Source organism: Spermophilus citellus (genome assembly GCF_964194105.1).
Source record: "Spermophilus citellus genome assembly, chromosome: 9".
Classification (NCBI taxonomy): Eukaryota; Metazoa; Chordata; class Mammalia; order Rodentia; family Sciuridae; genus Spermophilus; species Spermophilus citellus.
This window is the reverse complement of record NC_138191.1, coordinates 131,456,583-131,473,897: the sequence shown is the minus strand read 5'-3', so window position 1 is coordinate 131,473,897 and position 17,315 is coordinate 131,456,583. Positions and strand designations below refer to the sequence as shown.

Here is a 17,315-nt window from a genome sequence, read left to right as displayed (position 1 = left end):
ACCCAGCTATGGATAGGCAGCACCAGAGCAGAAAATCTCCAATCCCTTGTTCAATGTGGGGTTCCCTGGGAGGGTGGAAGGATGCAGGGACATTTTCAGCAGGACCCAAAAGACAGGGACATGTGGGTGACAGATTGCCATGGTTACCAGCTCACAGTGTGGCTTCAGAGAAGCAGCCTCACCTCTCTGAGTCTCCGGCTGGGACCCAACCATCCCCTCTCTGCAGAGCACGGGGACCCCTGGGGCGGGCAGCAGGGCGACCTCTTGCCCCCCACCCCTCCTCTCTGAGCCCGGCTTCCCCAGCCAGACCAGCCGAAGCTCCGAGGCCACCAGACACCCCCGACACCCGCTCCACCTGGTCTTGAACGCCTCTCAAAGACCAAATTCAATTTGGTATCTCTGCGCCAGCTCCGCAGTGCAGAATCCGTCGGTGGAGCCTGCTTTTCAGGGAATAATTCATTTTTCTGGTGTCGGAGAGGAGAGTAATTGATCTGGGGGCTGAGGCTCCCCCGCCGCCTCTCCCTCCCTGGGACAATCTCAAACGCAGCCCGACTGCGGGTCAGAGGCAGCGATAATCAGGAGGGGGCTCCTGCCTTAATATATTGGATTATCCCACTCGGTGGGGACGAAGGCGACATTGAATCCCCCAGAAACGCCGGCCAGGAATCGCGCTCCTCCTCCGGACCCCTTCTTCCTCTCCCCTCTTTCTTTATTTCAAAGGCGTCTTTGTCTCCCTGCAGCTCTGGGGCCTCCCACCACAGCCAGCGCCTGCTCTCCCAGGCAGGGCCCTCCTCTCCCACCCCCACCCAGGGTCCCTGCGGACAGAGACTTCTGCTCAGGCCACCACGGGAAAAGGCCAGGTGGGGCCACCCCTCCTGTGACGGCCCGGGAGGCCTGAGCAGGCTGTGGTCAGCCTCAGGCCCAAGTCCACAGGCCACCTCCTCCAGGAAGCCTTCCCTGACCAAGGCCCAGGTTAGGGTCCCTCCTGCCTGCCGCCTGCCATCCTGAACTGTCACGCAGGTGTCTCTCTTCCTTCTACTGACTGAGCAGACTCGGGTCCCCCATTGGATGTGCAGCCTGACTCGTTATCCACGTGGCTCGAGCCTGGGAGGTGGGAACCAGGGCCGTCCACGTCTCTGGATGAGGGAACAGGACACCCACGGCCGAGTGACTTGGCTCAGCTCAAAACGGGGAACCCGGCCTCCGCTTCAGCCTGTGAGCTCCCTTGGAAGGGGGGGCCTCCCGGTTCCCTGATGTACCCTCAGCCCACAACAAGGGGCCCAGCACACAGAAGGTGCTCAAGACATGCTGGAATAAATGACTAGAGGTCCGTCCCGAGGCCAAGATGGGATGATTGTGGGACACAGAAAACCCACAGCTCCAAGGCACCTCCTCCAAGCTCCTCCAGGGCTGCGGTCCACCGGGAGTCTCACCCCGGGGCAGCCCCTGCTGGGAAGAGGCCCAGGATGACGGCTGGATCCAGCTGGGCGAGCCCTACTGTGTGGTCCAGGTCAAGGTCGCACCTCTCTGAGCTTCAGTTCACCTCAGCCTCTGGGAGGGGAATGGCAGGTCCCCACCCAGATCGGGGCTCTGAACACCGAGCCCTCGCTGTGGCCCTCAGAGCCTGTCGAGCTGCACTTTGGGGATACCTCTGCTGCGCTCAGAGAAATAACGGGACCGTGTGGAGCCCGGGAAATGAGCAAGGGCTGCGCGGCTTCCCTCGGTCACCGCCAGCACCCAGCACCCTCCAGGGCACGAAAGGCCAGAGCCCTGGTGAGGCCCCCAGCAAGAGCTGCAGGTTCTCGTTTGAGCCCTGCCCCTCTGGGCCTCCGCCTCCCCCTCCATCAACTGGGATGGCAAAGTGGAGCCTCCCAGGGAGGCCGCGGCGGTTCAGCCTCCCTGATTCCTGGGAGAGGAAGAGAAAAGGGAAAGCAGAGCAGGGAGGGGGCTGGCGACCACTGCAGACAGTTTCATTGGTCAAAAGTGACCCCAGAAAGGCCAGAAAGGGTCCCAAGTGGCCTGCAATGACATGGCCAGGGGGTCCAGGGCCTCAGGAAGCAAACCTGGGGTTTGTACATGCAGGACTCTGGCTCCGTGGAGGCTCCCTCCGTGACCTATGAGCATCCTCTGCGTGGATGACTCCACGCTCTTCACATCCCCTTCCTTGGCTCCAGCCCCCATCCCCAACCAGGCAGTTCTTCCTTATATCTAACTGAAATCTTTCCTGCTGCATCACCTCCTGACCCTAGCTGAAGCACAATAAGCATCCCCAGCCCTACCCGACCCTGTCTGCAGAGCTGATAGTAGCTCTGGCTCAGGGCAGTAATCCTGCTGACAATTAATTGGCTTTTGTTGGAGGAGAATGAATACGTCTCATCTTAATCTTCTTCATTATTCTCCTGGCTCAGCGTCAACACAAGATCAGGTTTAATTTAGGGAGAAAAAAAATGGCCAAGTCATTACTCACCAGGAGATCAGGATGGGATCTGCCTGAGTGTGCTGTGCTCACTGGAGGGGGGGAGGGGGGCCTCAGGGAAGGCCCAGGGTCCCCCGCTGAGGCAGAGAGGGACGGGGTCTAGCTCCTGGACCCCAAAGGCCACCAGCCCTTCCTAGTCCTAGAGGACCCAGCTCCTAAGTTTTTTCTGCAGTCCCTGTGTTACCAGAGCCTCCAAAACCAGCCCCTGAGGACCAGCCTCAGCCCCCAAGCAACTGAGAGAGAGAGTCTTGGGTTTCAAATCCCGACCAACCCGGCGGAGGCGCCCAGCCTGGGGACCGCCTTGACAATGCTGCCACCCAGTGGTGCTCGGAGGAACTGCCTCGGCCTCCTTCCCCTGACTTCACACAAACATCCAGCCTCGACTGGCGCAGCCATGAATCACAAAAGAGGAGCACAGCATGTCCCACAATGCCACAGAAGGTCAAGTGGAGGTGGCCACCACGAAATCTAAGAGGAAATTCACTTAACCTCCTCTGATCCCTTAACCAAAGCGGCCCAGAGACTCCAGCACCCCTTCCCGCTGCCTGGGGGTAGAGCCACTGACAGAAGTCCTGGGGCCTCTGTCCTGGTCACCTCCCACCCCTGGGAGCCCCTGGCTCCTCCCCTGCTCTGTCTGCAGCAGGCACTGTCTTCGATCCTGCCCACGGCGACCTGGTTCAGGCCGAGCCTGAAGCCCAGCCTTGCCCGCCTCCTGGTCAACTGACCCAGGCAGCTCCCCACCTCTGAAGACCTGCTCTGTTCTCCATGAAGTGGGGACGTCATACCCACCAAAGAGGCCACTGCCCAGGCAAGAGGGGCCTGTGCTCTCAGCTCGAGAGCTGGCAGCCATGAGGCCCCAGAAAACACCCATCGTCATTGCCACCGTCACTGTCCACAGCACATGGTCACCACCCTGTTCACCCAGCCACTCTCAGGAAGTCTGGCTTCATAACCTCAGCTACTGGTGCCTGACTCCCACCCCATCCAGCTTTTGATGGAAAGAGCAGTTTCCTAAAGGAAACTGACATCACACCTGCTCCCCAGCATCTACAGCATATTGGGCAGAGCACACAGTAGGACCTCAGGAGAAGCAGGGTTACCTGTCTGCCTCTCCCAGCTCGTGTCAAGTCACTTCCCTGCTCGCTGCTCCAGCCATGCTGGCTGCCTTTCTGATCTGTAAATAGGCTCATTCCCACCCCAGGGCCTTTGAACTTGACGCTCCTATAAGGTACTCCCCCAGGGAAATGGATTGATCCTCTTCTCCATTCAATTCCAAAGCCAGTTTTTCAGAAAGGTCCTTCCTGATTACCTTGGTCAGAGGAGCACTCTCCTGTGCTCACTCTTTGTTTACTTTAGAGGTCAAGTGCCTGGTGGCTAAGGAGATACCATTCATTAGCTGCATAGCCTCAGGCAAGTTGCTGAACTTCTCTGTTTAAATTTGTTTCATCTGTTAATAAAAATGGAAATAACAGTTTCCATTTCATAAGAATATGATAAATCTATGTAGCGCCTGTTGTGTACCTGTGACAGCATGCTGGTGATTGTCTGATTCTTCATCTAGTTCCTCCACCTACATGACATATTCCAGGAAAGCAGAGTCGTTGCCCAATACATAGTAAGTGCTCAATGGAATATGCAGCCCCTGTCTGCCGTCTCTGGCTTCAACTGACCCCACTGGCCAGAGAGAGCCCTGGGATGTCCCCGCTGGACAACACAATGTTTTTCTCACAGCAGGCTGATCTGACTTCCTGTGACAGTCACACATAGGGCCGGCTCTGCCCTCTAGGGTGGGGACAGTACAATTGAGCACTTGGAACCTGGTGCAGCTGGGTTGGGCTTGTGCTGGACTCGGGGGTCAGTTATCTGGTGCTCCGTCTCCTCAGGTATAGAAGGAGTGGTGACACCCTCTCCTGCCCCCATCTCTGGACAGACGGAGGCGTGACAGGAAGTGCCCCATGCACTGTGAGCTGGGCAGGCCACCATCCCCTGCAGCACCAATCTCTGGACAGCATAGAGGCCACCTGAGACCTCTGGTCTCCCTGAACTAAATGCCACTGTCGAACCCAACTGTCCCTCCAATGACCGCCACTCATGGACAGGGGTCGACAGCCCGTCCTCCATGCCCCTCAGGCTCCTGTGGGCTTCTGACTCCTTCCTCTAAGACCAGGCAGTTGGCTGGAGGTGGCCTTGTGGGGCCTGCCCCTCCCGCCCCCCCCAGCCCCTCTGGTCCCTCAGCCCCCCTCAGCTCAGGGGGCTCCCTCTGCAGCTCCTCCCACACTCCTGCCCTGATACCCCGTCCCCCCCGTACCTGCCCCTACCCCCGCCCCCCCCCCCACTCATGCCTGCACAGCTTCCTCCAGGGCCCGTGGGCTCTCGCAGCCCATCCGGCGCCCAAAGTGCCTCTCGCCTGCTGCTGTGTATTTAACCACAGGGTGTCTCCCTTCACCCGCCTGCATCACACTGGGCCCCAGGCAAGGACCTGGCCCTTGTGACTGGCAACTCGGGAGGGTGTGGACTGGGCCTTCCCTATCATCCTGGGGGGATCCTCCAGCGAGGATGGCAGGATGGCGGTTCTCTTGGCCAAGGGCTCCGCTTCCCCCTGGACCCTGAGGTCAAGGCCCTTCTCCCCTCTCAGCCTGAGGCTGACATCCCTGCCCAAGTGCCCATCTTCCATGTTGCCAGGTTGCTGGTTCTTCCTGGAACAGAACGTCTGAACTTCAGGGCCTAGCCCTTCAGGGCCTAGCCCAGGCTGGGGCTCCAGGATTGGGACAGTGAGTTGAGCCCAAGGCCAATGGCTGCCAGCCAACCGGAGCCCTGCATGCCCCGACCAGCAGGTGGCGCTAGGCTCAGGGTCAAGGCAGAGCTGAACCACAGCCCCCCACCCAAGTAGGGAGCTGAAACTCCCATCCACCTTTGGGGTCTAGAAGGTGCTACTGGCTGCACTGGCCCCAGCCAGTCACCCACTGCCCTTGGATGTCACTGGGTTCAAGAGCTGCTGGGAGGCTGGATCCAGAGGCTGGGCCAGGATCCACAGCCTAGCACACCTTTCATACGGCTCCTCCCCCAATTGGGAGACAGGGGCCAGCCCCAGGACAGGACTGGGAAAATGACCACGAGACCAGAGACTAATGACTCCTGTCCAATCCCACACTGGGCCAGAAAGGACAGCTTGAAGAGGCCATGAAGGGGCAGGGAGGCCAGGCTACCCTCCCCACCCCCAGCCACTCTCCTCTGTCCCTGGGCCCAGGGGAGCCCACCCTGTCTTCCAAAAGGGCGTAGGGGCGGGTGCAGCAAGGCCAGGAATGATCGCTTTGCCCACAGAGGCCTGGAGGGCAGCCCCCCCCCCTTCTGGCCTCTGGGCAGCTCGGGTGTCAGTCAGGCGCCAGGCCCAGCTTGCCACCTCCTGAGCCTCACAATTCCACCTTTGTCCGCCCAATTCTGCCCAGGCTCCATAGCAGCCCTGGAAACCGGAGCAGCTGGAGCCCCACCAAGTATTTTTCCAAGCTGGGCCGGGGGGGCCTCGGGAGACGGAGAAGGAGGGCAGGGAGAGGCGCCCATTCATCCGCTGTTCATTCATTCCCTCCTTGGACAAACAATATTTATTCTGCACCTCCTTTGTGGCAGGCACGGTGCTGGGTGCGGGTTCAGCAGCAGGCCCGCGCCCCTCGGATCTTACACCCTAGAAGCGGCCAGCGACAGAAGCGAATGTGAGCCAGCGAAGGCGCCGCGTGGGGCTGGGAGAGCGGAGGGGCGCGCACGGCGGGGCGAGGTGGGCACGGCTGGGCGAGGTGCTGGCGACTAAGTTAAGGCTTGTCCACCCCGGCCTCCGCTCCGCGGGGCAGGGCGGCTTGGGAGCAGCAGGGGGCTCTCAGGGCTCCACCCACACGCTGCTGTTGGTCACTCGCGCCCCGAACCAGCCCTTCCAATAGACGGAGTCCTGTCCCCCGTGTTCGAAGCGGACGTAGCGGACTCCTGGTCCGTAGTCGGTGAAGGTGTGGGAGATCTAGGGAGGACGCAGGGCGTCAGCCTCGAGGGCTGGTCCCGCGCGGCGACCCGCCTGCAGCCGTAGCTCGGTTGCAGGAGTGCGCCCCTGCGCCAGCCCGCGCCCGCCCAGGCGCCCCCGCCCGGTTCACCTCCATCCAGCCGTCCTCACTGTCCGGGGGAACCGCCACCTGGCCGCTGTTGAACTCCGCTAGCACGTCCTCGTGCTCCGACAGCAGCCTCACCGTGAGCTCGTACAAGCAGCCCGCGTCCGTGCGGCCCGAGTACCTGCCAGACAGAGCGCCGGGCCTGCTGGGCGTGGCTGGGGACCCGCCTTCTCCCAGAGGTCTCCTGTGCACCCAGGGTCCCTACCCCGCAACCAGCGACCCACTTCACAGATGAGGAAACCGAGGCCAAACAGAGAAAGGAACTGGCCCAAGATCCAAAACAAGGACTAAACCCCAGTTCGGCCAAAGCCAGCTCACAGAGTCACTTTGTTCAGACGGTGACTATCAACCTGCCTGTGCCAACATTTGAAACTCAGGCCGAGATGGCTTTCCACCCTTTCCTAAGAACTTGGAAGCTGTCAACGCTTGCAGACTTGTGGCCCCCGGGATCACAACACTAGAGGTGGTGTCCCCTCGGCTTTCCCCTCCCCATCCCAATCCAGAGGTCCCCACTGACTCTCACCAGTCCTTCACCACGATGGCCGGCTGGGTGGTGTCCAGCAGCTCCTCCCAGTAGCCCTCAGCTTGCAGGTCAATGACTTGTGCTTTGCGACACCACCTGGAAGAACTGGAGTTAGGACACAGAGGAGCCCCCCACACCCGCCCTCCCCCATACCATCTTCTTACTCAAAGGAGGAGGCGAAGTACTTCTTGACGCTCTCATCGTGGCTGAATTCCACCCCACTGTCTCCAGGCAGCTCCTCCACCCGCCAGCCGTCCCCACCATGCTCCACATCGCACCAGCCCTCCAAGTCTTCTGTAGGAACACGATAGCCCCACCCTGGTCACCCAGTGCCTGCTGAAGCTGCAGCAGGGCTGGCTCTGACCACTACAGTGGGGGACAGGGTGAACGTGGTACTTTCACGGAATCAGGAGTGTGCAAATGATGGGGGGTGGCATGGTGGGCACTTCCTGATTCTCCCCTGGGATGGCTGCCCACAGGGCCAGTCCCACCCACCCACCCACCCTGGGAAAGAGGCCCCCCAGGAGCAGGTGGCCAGGGAGCTGTCAGTAATAATGCTAACAGGGGCTGCTGGGTGCTAGGCCCTAAGCCAAGCTCTTCATCTCATGTGACACTGCGCCAGCAGGAGGGGCTGGCACTGATTGCCCGTTCCCCAGGCGCGGGGCCAGGGACATCACCCTCACCTTCCCCGCACGGGTTGCACAGCAGGTTGCGCCGCCGCTTGCTCAGAAAGTAGAACTGCTGCCAGTGGTCTCGCTCGTCGTCGCCGCCCTCGGGCACCAGCCCCTCCTGCTGGCACTTGAGCAGCCACAGGGGGGCGCCGTCCACCAGCTCCTTCCAGCGCAGGCACACCAGGCGGCAGGCCTGCACCAGCTCGGCGGCCGGCAGAGCGGCCAGCACGCGCAGGAGCAGCGGCTCGGGCAGCTCCGCCAGGTACGCCGCCGCCTCCTCCTCGCCTGATGCCTCTTCCTCCCCGGGCTGCTCCTCCTCGGCCTCCGCACACGCCTCCTCCGGCTGCTCCTCCGGCTGGCCCACGCTCTCTGTGACCAGGGGAGAGGCGGCTGTGACCTCCAGATTGTCCCCCCTCCGCGCCCCAGATGGGCCCTCCACCCACCCTGGGGCAACCACAGCTGGGGACAGAGTTTCTGGGACTCCAGACCGGGGCACAGGGAGGAAGCCTAAGGGTGCAGAACTAAGATGGGTCCCCTAGGTCTGAATAATTGCCACATTGGTCTTTTTCCCCTGCTTGGCGGGAAACTCCACCCTTGAACAAACGACCGCAGCCATCCTACCATAATTAATGGCTGCCATGGATAGCATTGTCCCAGAGCAATCCCTTCAGTCCTCCTAAACACCCTCCAGGACCCCTGCTCCCCTCCCCTCCTCCTGGAAGCCTTCCGAACTTCCCCTTAGTACATTCTCTCACAGCCCAAGTTCAGAGGCCTCCCAGGGCTTCCTAGCTTTTGCTTGGGGTATGATGAGTTGATGAACTTTTTCTGCACTAGACTGACTTCACCTGAATCAGTTCTGGGAGACAGGTTCCTGCCTGGTGCTCTCAGGAGCTTGTGTTTATCAGGCACTTAGCAAACGTCAAGTGCTGTTTTTAAACATTTCAATTATTCTAGAATCAGCAGAATCTTGAGCCTATGGCTGCCCCTATTTCATTGATGAGGAAACTGAGGCACAGAGCAGTGATCCACAGCTAATGAGTAGCTGGACCTGTATTGGAGCCCACTCTGGCTCTAGAGCCACCTTTGACCACACTGTTCCAACAAAATAATGTGTTGGGTTATTTTTTAGGCACAGTTGTGCTTTTGATTTTCCAAGTGAAAACGATCAGGCTCAGAGATGCGAAGTGACCTGCTAAAGGTAATATTAGGATAGGAAATATTAGACCTGAAGATTAGGGGCTGGAGACCCACTGCCCCCAACCAGCCACTGCTGAGTGACTTGGGGGTGGGAAATAGTATATCATACAAGAAAATGTTCTAGGGGCTTGGGAAAGGAAGTTTTTGTCACCCGTTCTTTTTCCATCCCTGACCCTCAGTTTTCTCATCTGGAAACGGCCATCCTGATGGTGCTGATGTTCAAATCCCCCAAGGAGTAGGGGAGGACATTGTGAACTGGAGACAGAGGGCAGATGTCAGCAGTGGCCGGCTGGACCATCTCTTGGATCCCAGCCCACCTCTGCTGGGCCACGGGAGCCTCGAGGAAGCAGATGCAGTGCCCAGGAGCTCTGGAGGAGGGACAGCTAGTTGCGGGGAGGCCACCACTCTCAGAACTAAGATGGGGAGTTCCTGAAGGTTGGGCCCTGGAAAGCCAAGGTGGCGGTGGGGGAAGGGACAGGTAGCAGAGCCTAGACCCAAGTCTGATGTCACCAGCACCTCCAGCTCGGGTTGACCTCTTTTTCAGAGCTCAGTGCGCACAGTGAGGCCTCAGGAACTCAGTGAACCTTACTAAGTGCTGCCCTTTCTCTTCTTCGTGATTAGCATTTTGAGGTCACATTTTAATGATATATGGGTTCACCCCTTCCCTTTGGCAAAGAGAAAACTGAGGCCCAGAGAGGCTGAGCAGCTTCTCCAGGTCACACTGCAAAAAGGAAAATGCCTGGCCATTCTGCTGCCCGCAGCTCTCTGGGAAGCTGGGCCCAGTGTCCTCACCTCTCCACACACACACCTGCCCTGCCCTGGCCCCAGTGGACACCTGATGCTCCCCCGAAAGGTGCACCTTGCCCAGTCCTCTCCTGGCCCCCTGGCCTGGCACTGAGGCCCCGGATCTGATTACAGCCCCCTACCCCCACTCTCGCTCACACAACTCCTCACATTGTTGCTGGAGGAAAGTTATCTGGGCCTGGAAGCTGCTTCCAGGCTGATTCACTCACCTGGATGGGGCCCTGGAGTCCACAGGAATAACTGGGCCCTGGGAAAAACCAGGCCCAGGCCTGGTAAAGAGTGTGACATGGGGGGGCCACAGATTGGGAGGAGGATGCAGGAGCTGGAATTTCAGAGCCAGGAGAGGGGGCCTGGCAACCTGAGTGTGCATGGGTTCATGGCCTGCCAAAGCCACCCGCAAGGTGAGGAATTGGGTGAGGGCAAACTGCAGGGAGGTCTTGTCCCCACCCTGACTCAGCAGGCGACCCCTACAGGCCCAACAGGAAGCTGAGGAATGGGGGAGGGTCTTTGGTGCCAGCAAAGATGACTGGGCAATCTGAAGGACCTTAGGTTGGGGAGCGGTCCCTCAGTTCCTCCTGCCACCCAGAGGGAGCCCCAGGGGAAGACTGAAATGGGTGGGGAGAGGCTAGAAACCCCAAGAAACCCGTAGGGTCCAGGCAGCTGTCGGGCCAGAGCGGACAAACGGAAGAAGTTGATGGAAGAAAAAGGCTTGGGGGCTCCTCCGCCCAGAAGCCCCCAGCCCCACAAACCCTCAGGAAGCAGGCTGAACGGGGGGGGTCCAATGCCAGTTTGGGAACCCAGCAGTCCTCCCTCCCTGCCTATCGCTCCTCAAGGCCTCCCGCCTCGAGCTGTTCCAAGGGCTTTGCTTGCGTGAAACTTTGCCCGCCGGCTCTCGGGGACCCCGCGCTCTCCGAGGACCCTCGGGGGCACTCGCCTGCCCTGTCTCCCCTCCCGGGCTGGAGCGAGCGGGTCCAGGCGGCGGCTACCTGGGTCTCCGTCTCCGTCCATCGCTGCGGAGCGCGGTCGCGGGAGGAGGAGCCGGAGCGCTGCGGGTGCCGAGTCTCGCGGCGGCGGCGAGGAGTCCAGCCGCGCTCGAGACCGGGGCGCCCGGGCGGCAGCGCCTCTTAAAGGTCCCCGCGCTCGCCCCGCCCCGCCTTTGGCCGGGCGCCCAGCCGCCCCGCAGTCCCCGCGTCGGGCCGGAGGCCTGAGGCTGCGGGTTCCTCGGTGGACCCGGGAGGCCGGCAAAGGTCAGAGTCGGTTTTTTGATTGGGGGATGGGGGTCCGAGGTGGGGTGTCGCGCAGCTCGCCCCTGCAGTGGCAGCGGGACGAGGCGGCGAGGGGGCAGGGCGAGACTGGTCCGCGGGGCGCGCGGCCCGGGCGGAGTTGGGGGTGGGAGGCTCCTTCCGCCCCGCGCAGGTAATTTTCCTACGCGGCGGCGGGGCGCGTCCCGGGCTGGAGCGGCGCGGGGAGGGGAGGGGAGAGGAGCACGGAGAGAAGGGGAGCAGGGGCGGGGCGTGGCCTGGCGGGAGCGGGGCGTGGTCTGGCGGGGACGGGGCGGGGCCTGTGGAGGCGGTACTTGGGTGGGCGGGGCATGCGGGCGGGGCCTGCGGGCGGGGCGGGGCCTGCGGGCGGGGCGGGGCCTGCGGGCGGGGCGGGGCCTGCGGGCGGGGCGGGGCCTGCGGGCGGGGCGGGGCCTGCGGGCGGGGCGGGGCCGCATCCTCGGCGACCGCAGGCCCAGGCTGCGCAGCCGCGGAGGCCGAGCGGGTTCGCGTAGCGGCCGACGAGCGCAGGTGACCCGCGGTGGGGACGCGGAGCGCCGTGGGGAGGGGGCGCGGCCGTGGGCGCCAGGCTGTGGGTTCCGTGGCTCTCGCCGCGCCGCAGTGCGCCCGGGGAGGCTCGGCGCGGACCAGGCCCAGGCCGCGGGGTTTGTCCCTGCGCCGCAGGGCGGCTGCCCACCGCGACAGGGCCAGGAGCGCGAGCTGAGGTCGCCATCGACGCGCTGAGGTCCGGTCCCGACTTTGGTGGGAATGGGGCGCCACAGTCACGCTGGGGGGCTGGGGCTGAGCCTAGCCATGGGGTGGGGGCGGGGAGGTAGGCAGGGCCCTGGCCCTTGGCCCACCCTCTCCAGTCCCAGCTAGGCAGGGCATTTCTCTGTGATCTTGGGAAAGTCGCCGAGCCCATTGGACCTTGTGAGGACAGTGATTTATATCCCCAGCGCCCTCCAGCGTTGCCCCCTCCTCTCCTCTGGAGAGGGAGAGGATGAAGAAGACCTGGACAGGCTCAGGTGCCCTGCGCTGGGCACTGTTATTCCTCCTCTAAAGACCGGCCTATTGAAAAAGGCCAGCCCTAGAATCAGAAAGGACCGGGCTCCTTCTCCCCTCTGCCCCTGTCTGCGTGACCTTGGGCAGTTCCTTCAACCTCTCTGGACCTCCCTAGTCTCCCTAGAGGTGGTTCTGAGGTGTCAGTGAAAAAAAACAGCCCACCTTGTGTTGAGCACCTGCTGTGTCCCATGCTTCTTAGACTGCCCATGACCCCTGGAAGGAAGGACTGTTCTTGGCCAAATTTAGAGGAGGAGACTGAAGTTCAGACAGGCACAGTGACTTTCCTGACACAGTCAATGACAGCTGGGATGGGAACCTCCACCACTACTGGGTGCTGCAAATAGTGGGTTCTGGGGAGAGGGCCAGGTCTGTAGTGCGGCTTTTCAATAACCACAGGGGGTGTCCAGAAGCTACCGCCATGGCCGTGGGCAACATCAACGAACTGCCCGAGAACATCCTGCTGGAGCTGTTCACCCATGTGCCTGCCCGCCAGCTGCTGCTGCGCTGCCGCCTGGTCTGCAGCCTCTGGCGAGACCTCATCGACCTGGTGACCCTCTGGAAGCGCAAGTGCCTGCGCGAGGGCTTCATCACCGAGGACTGGGACCAGCCTGTGGCCGACTGGAAGATCTTCTACTTCCTCCGTAGCCTCCACAGGAACCTCCTGCACAACCCGTGTGCTGAAGGTGGGTGAGAGGGGTCTGCGTGCCCCAACACACATGGAGGCAGCTGACACATACCGACCACTTCCTGTAGCTAAGTCCTTTTATGTTCTCACGATAACCCTTAGAGGTGGGCACTGTCCATGCACCCATTTTTCAGGTGGACAGACTGAGGCCAAGGATGCTGTTTCTTATTCGACTCTCACAATTATTTCTCCAGTGACCTTCCCTAGGAAAGGAACTGTTGTCCAGTGGGGACTGATTGTGCCCAAGACATAAGTTGGAGGCACATTTTTTGGACCTCATTTTCAGACTCTAGCCTGGGACTCCTAGGACTGCCCTAGAGGACATGGGCTTCTGCTTATAGAAGAGGGGATACCCAGTCTTCCCAGCGTGGTGCCCCCACAGGCAAAACAAGGCTTCCACAGCCACCCCCTCCTTCCTTCGTCACCTTTTAACTTGTCGTGCGGACCCGGGTGGGATGGCGACCTTGTGCTCTGTTCCATGGTCAAATTCTAGTGTCAAGTGTTGACAAAACAGCTGCTGCCAGCTGTGCTCCTGCCCTCCCAGCACGTTCTTCTTGACCAGTGTTTGGCAAAACATGGCCTGCGAACCAGATGTGGCCAAGGAGTGAAGAGAAACCTTACATTTTACAAAGATTATTTAAAAAAAAAAAAAGGAAGCAAGAAAAAAAACCCTGTGTGACAGAAATAGCACAGGGCCCCAAAAGCTAAATATGTGCCACTCTGCAGGAGACGCTTCTTGTCCCATCCCCACTTTTTTTTTGGGGGGGGGTACCTGAGTTGAACCCAGGGACACTCACCCACTGAGCAACATCCCAGCTCTTTTTTCTATTTTATTTAGAGACAGGGTCTTGCTGAGTTGCTTAGGGCCTCACTAAGTTGCTGAGGCTGGCTTTGAACTCATAATCCTCCTGCCTCAGCCTCCTGAACCACTGGGATTACAGGCGTGTGCCACTGTACCCAGTGTCTTCGCATTCTTGACTGCAGTTTACAGAGATGACTAAAGCTCAGAGAGTGAAAGTAACTTGTCTGAGATCACACAGCCTAGTATTGTTAGAGCTTGTCTGAGACCAGGGTCTGTGTGGCCCTTGACACAGAAGGGGTCTGGTGGGTTTTGCCCAGGACTCTCAACGGAAATCACTTACCTAGACTCGGACACAGGAAGCACCTGTGGTGGACAATATTGATCTGCAGTGACCCACAGCACGGGGCTGGAGGGGCTGCTGAGACCCAAGGAGAAGAGTGGGGAGGAAGGGCCTTGGGAGCAGGTGGCCACTGTCTTTCCCGCGTGGTGAATTCAGCTTTCCCACAGAGGGCTTTGAGTTCTGGAGCCTGGATGTGAACGGAGGCGATGAGTGGAAGGTGGAGGACCTTTCCAAAGACCAGCGGAAGGAGTTCCCCAATGACCAGGTCAAGAAATACTTCGTGACTTCTTATTAGTAAGATCGGGGGTCTCGGGGTGGGGGGGGAGCCCAAGTCACTTCACCCTGGGGTCTCTCCTGCCCCTGGGAGGGATAGTCCCAGCCCCGTCCCACCCTCCGCCGCCCCCAGCACCTGCCTCAAGTCCCAGGTGGTGGACCTCAAGGCTGAAGGGTATTGGGAGGAGCTGATGGACACCACCCGACCGGACATCCAGGTCAAGGACTGGTGAGTGCCCGGGGCGAGGGTCTGGGTGGGGCCTGCCACTCCGGCGCCCCACCCCCACCCTGCCCCCACTCTCCCAGGCCCTCATGGGCCTCCCTCTGCCCACAGGTTCGCAGCCAGACCAGACTGCGGGTCCAAGTACCAGCTGTGCGTCCAGCTCCTGTCCTCCGCGCACGCCCCTCTGGGGACCTTCCAGCCAGACCCAGTGATGATCCAGCAGAAGAGCGACGCCCGATGGAGGGAGGTGCGTGGCCTGGCCGTCAGGGGCGGGCCCAGGGCTCCCACTTCGGGGCTCAGAGCCAGCTGCCTCCCGCCTGGGCCCCTCTGCTGCCTGGACTAGTCTTCCCTCAGAAAAGGAGGAAGTCAGTGACCAGGGACGCCCTCAGACAGCAAGTTGGGCAGGACTGGCTGGCACTGGGGAGAGAAAGAAAGACACGAGATCAAACTGTCCAGAAGGGCTGCCACAGATGACCGCTCTCAGCTGTGACCGCAGAGGGTCCCGCTTACAGCAGCGTAACCCGGGCCTTCTTGATTCCTCGGGCTCTGACCCCGTTTTACGTCCAAGAGTGCAGGTCTCCACTCAGGGTCCTGAGGGTCCCCCGTCCTGCTCGGCTTGCGTGCGTTTACCTGGACACAGTCCCGTGGTGAGCTGAGCAGCACCTGGGCCTAGACGGGCACCTGGGTCACCTAGACAAGCCTAGGCCCTCTGAAGCAGCCAGGTACAGAGTCCTTAGGCTTCACCAGCCTCTGTCTGTCACTGCCACTCAGCCTTCCACCCTGCTGTCACCATGTGACCGGGCACGGCTGTTCCAGTCACGTGATGGACAGAGACGGGCCATGGTCCTACAGGCTGTTGCTGGGTCCCGGGAGCTTGCTGCAGTACTAGGAATGCTGTCCGCACCGCCCGTGCGCTAGCCAGGGGCCGCACAGGACGCTGGCCCCTAGGAGGAGCCGCTCCTGGGCGGCTGAGGGGCTGCAGTGTTAATTCTTACTGTTTTTATCACTTTACTTTTTTATTTTACTGGTGCTGAGGATCGAACCCAGCGCCTCACACACACTAGACGAGCGCTCTGCCCTGAGCCCCGGGCCCAGCCCCAGTATCGTGTGCTTTTTAGCCTGGCCATGCGCCCACACTGTCAGGTCCTTTGGGCCCAGTGGCCTGGGCGGGATTTTGCTGTTTGACAGATAAGGAAGGCAAGTCACAGAGAGAGGCCGTCTGCCCCAGGTACAGAGCAGGGACTGGAGCTCCTTGTCCATCCTGGAGACTGGACCGCGGCTCCCCAGCCCCCACCCGGCAGTGCCACTGGGGGTGGCCCTGACCTCTGGCCTCCCTCTGCCTGCCCCACCCCAGGTCTCCCACACCTTCTCCAACTACCCTCCCGGCGTCCGCTACATCTGGTTTCAGCACGGCGGCGTGGACACCCACTACTGGGCCGGCTGGTACGGCCCGAGGGTCACCAACAGCAGCATCACCATCGGGCCCCCGCTGCCCTGACGCCCCCTGGCCCCCCATCAACTGAACCCTGACTGGTAAACTGCTGTCAGAGGAGGGCTGAGTTTGGGAAGGGGAGGCGGAAGCCAGGTGTCCCCAGCCTTTCAGTGTGTCCCTGCCCCCACTCACCTCTTCTCTGTGGAGCCTCTGGATTTGGGCAGCTGTCCCATGCTGGGGGCCCGCTCCCCGCTGAGGTCCCAACCTGAACAATTGCAGGGGCGGCCTAACTGGGCCCCTCCGGGAGATGGAGCCCTGAGGGCAGGGAGCAGGGATCCCCAGGCTTCCTGGACAGGGGTCTCCAGCGGGGACGCTGGGCCACGTCTGCCTGTACCTCTCCCTGGCCCTTTCTCCCTGGGTCCTTTGGGGGTCTTTGGAGCAGGAGCAGGCAAGACACCTGTCACATTTGTGACAGCCGTTCACAATGACAGATCTGAAAGATGACAGGTCTGAGAAGCAGAGGCAGGCTCTGCCAGCCACTTCTGCCCTGTGGCCACCCCTGACCCTCACTCTGCCTGCTCACCAGAGGTGGCTTGGCCCCAGGCTCTGACCTGGTCTGAGGTGACAAGCCAGGCCCCAGGTAGGGTGGCTGCAGGCGGGTGTGGGCTGCCCTTACCATCACCGAAGCCCCGCAGCCAGGTGGGTCCTGGGGGACAGGGTGACTCAGGCTAGGTGGGGGCAAGGCTGGGACATGCGAACCTTGGATGAGTAGGGTAGATGGTTTTCAGGGACCAGCTGTCCACCTCCAGCCCTGGCTACACTCCCTACAGCTTGGAAATTATTCCAGCCCAGCACTACCCCCCCAAAGTAAAACCCACCACAGCAGTGCCCCACCAAGGACAGCAGTGTCCTCCTGACCTTGCCTGCCGCATGCTGCCGAATAAAAGTGTTCCAGCCAGCCTGTGCCCTGTGGCTTCTGGAGGGAAAGACAAACTTCTTGGGTGCCCTGCCTGGACCTGCAGAGGCTCTAGTGTGGCTTCCGTCCAAAGTAGAGAGGGGTTGACGTTTCTGGAATCAGCTCATCACAGGCCAGTCGTGGGGCAGACCCCTCAACAGACTGCACTCCCGCAGCCTCGGGCACCACAGCGTCCACAGGGCTGGGCCCGTGGATGGGCTGCCCAGCCCTCACACACCTGCTGGTGGGAGCAGTGCCACTGTTGACATTGGATGAGGCCAGAGCATTTGAAGTTGTGCTTGGCATACAGGGAGGTGCTTAGTAAGTACTTGTTAAATTTATGACACTCAATTATGAGTTAATTGGGGCGATGCTAGGTGGGACCAAAGCGGAAAAAGACACCTTCCATGGAGAAGGCGCAGCCCTGACTGGAGCAATGCTGCTGGGCCAGCCCTCGTGCAGTGC

At 60.8% G+C, this 17,315-nt stretch overlaps 2 protein-coding genes across 4 annotated transcripts; one reads left to right on the top strand and one right to left on the bottom strand.

Moving 5' to 3' along the window:
- Positions 1–6,184: 6,184 nt before the first annotated feature.
- FBXO2 (F-box protein 2) lies at positions 6,185–11,281 on the bottom strand. The gene is made up of 6 exons (XM_081307825.1): positions 10,806–11,281; positions 7,831–8,187; positions 7,312–7,441; positions 7,148–7,243; positions 6,610–6,745; positions 6,185–6,479 (listed from the first exon to the last, which is right to left on the bottom strand). Exons 1-6 carry the CDS (start codon positions 10,825–10,827, stop codon positions 6,345–6,347), a joined length of 876 nt encoding a protein of 291 aa, XP_081163951.1. The 5' UTR covers positions 10,828–11,281; the 3' UTR covers positions 6,185–6,344.
- A 224-nt stretch (positions 11,282–11,505) lies between these two features.
- Positions 11,506–16,853, top strand: FBXO44 (F-box protein 44). Of its 3 annotated transcripts, none has more exons than XM_081308456.1 (6): positions 11,506–11,609; positions 12,537–12,823; positions 14,135–14,261; positions 14,374–14,469; positions 14,575–14,710; positions 15,818–16,853. In XM_081308456.1, exons 2-6 carry the CDS (start codon positions 12,559–12,561, stop codon positions 15,959–15,961), a joined length of 768 nt encoding a protein of 255 aa, XP_081164582.1. In that variant the 5' UTR covers positions 11,506–11,609; positions 12,537–12,558; the 3' UTR covers positions 15,962–16,853. The 3 variants fall into 3 exon arrangements, with proteins under 3 accessions (XP_081164582.1, XP_081164583.1, XP_081164584.1); XM_081308458.1 differs by lacking the exon at positions 11,506–11,609 and adding an exon at positions 11,635–11,823; XM_081308457.1 differs by lacking the exon at positions 14,374–14,469 and having other exon boundaries at positions 14,135–14,232.
- The last annotated feature ends 462 nt before the right edge of the window (positions 16,854–17,315 follow it).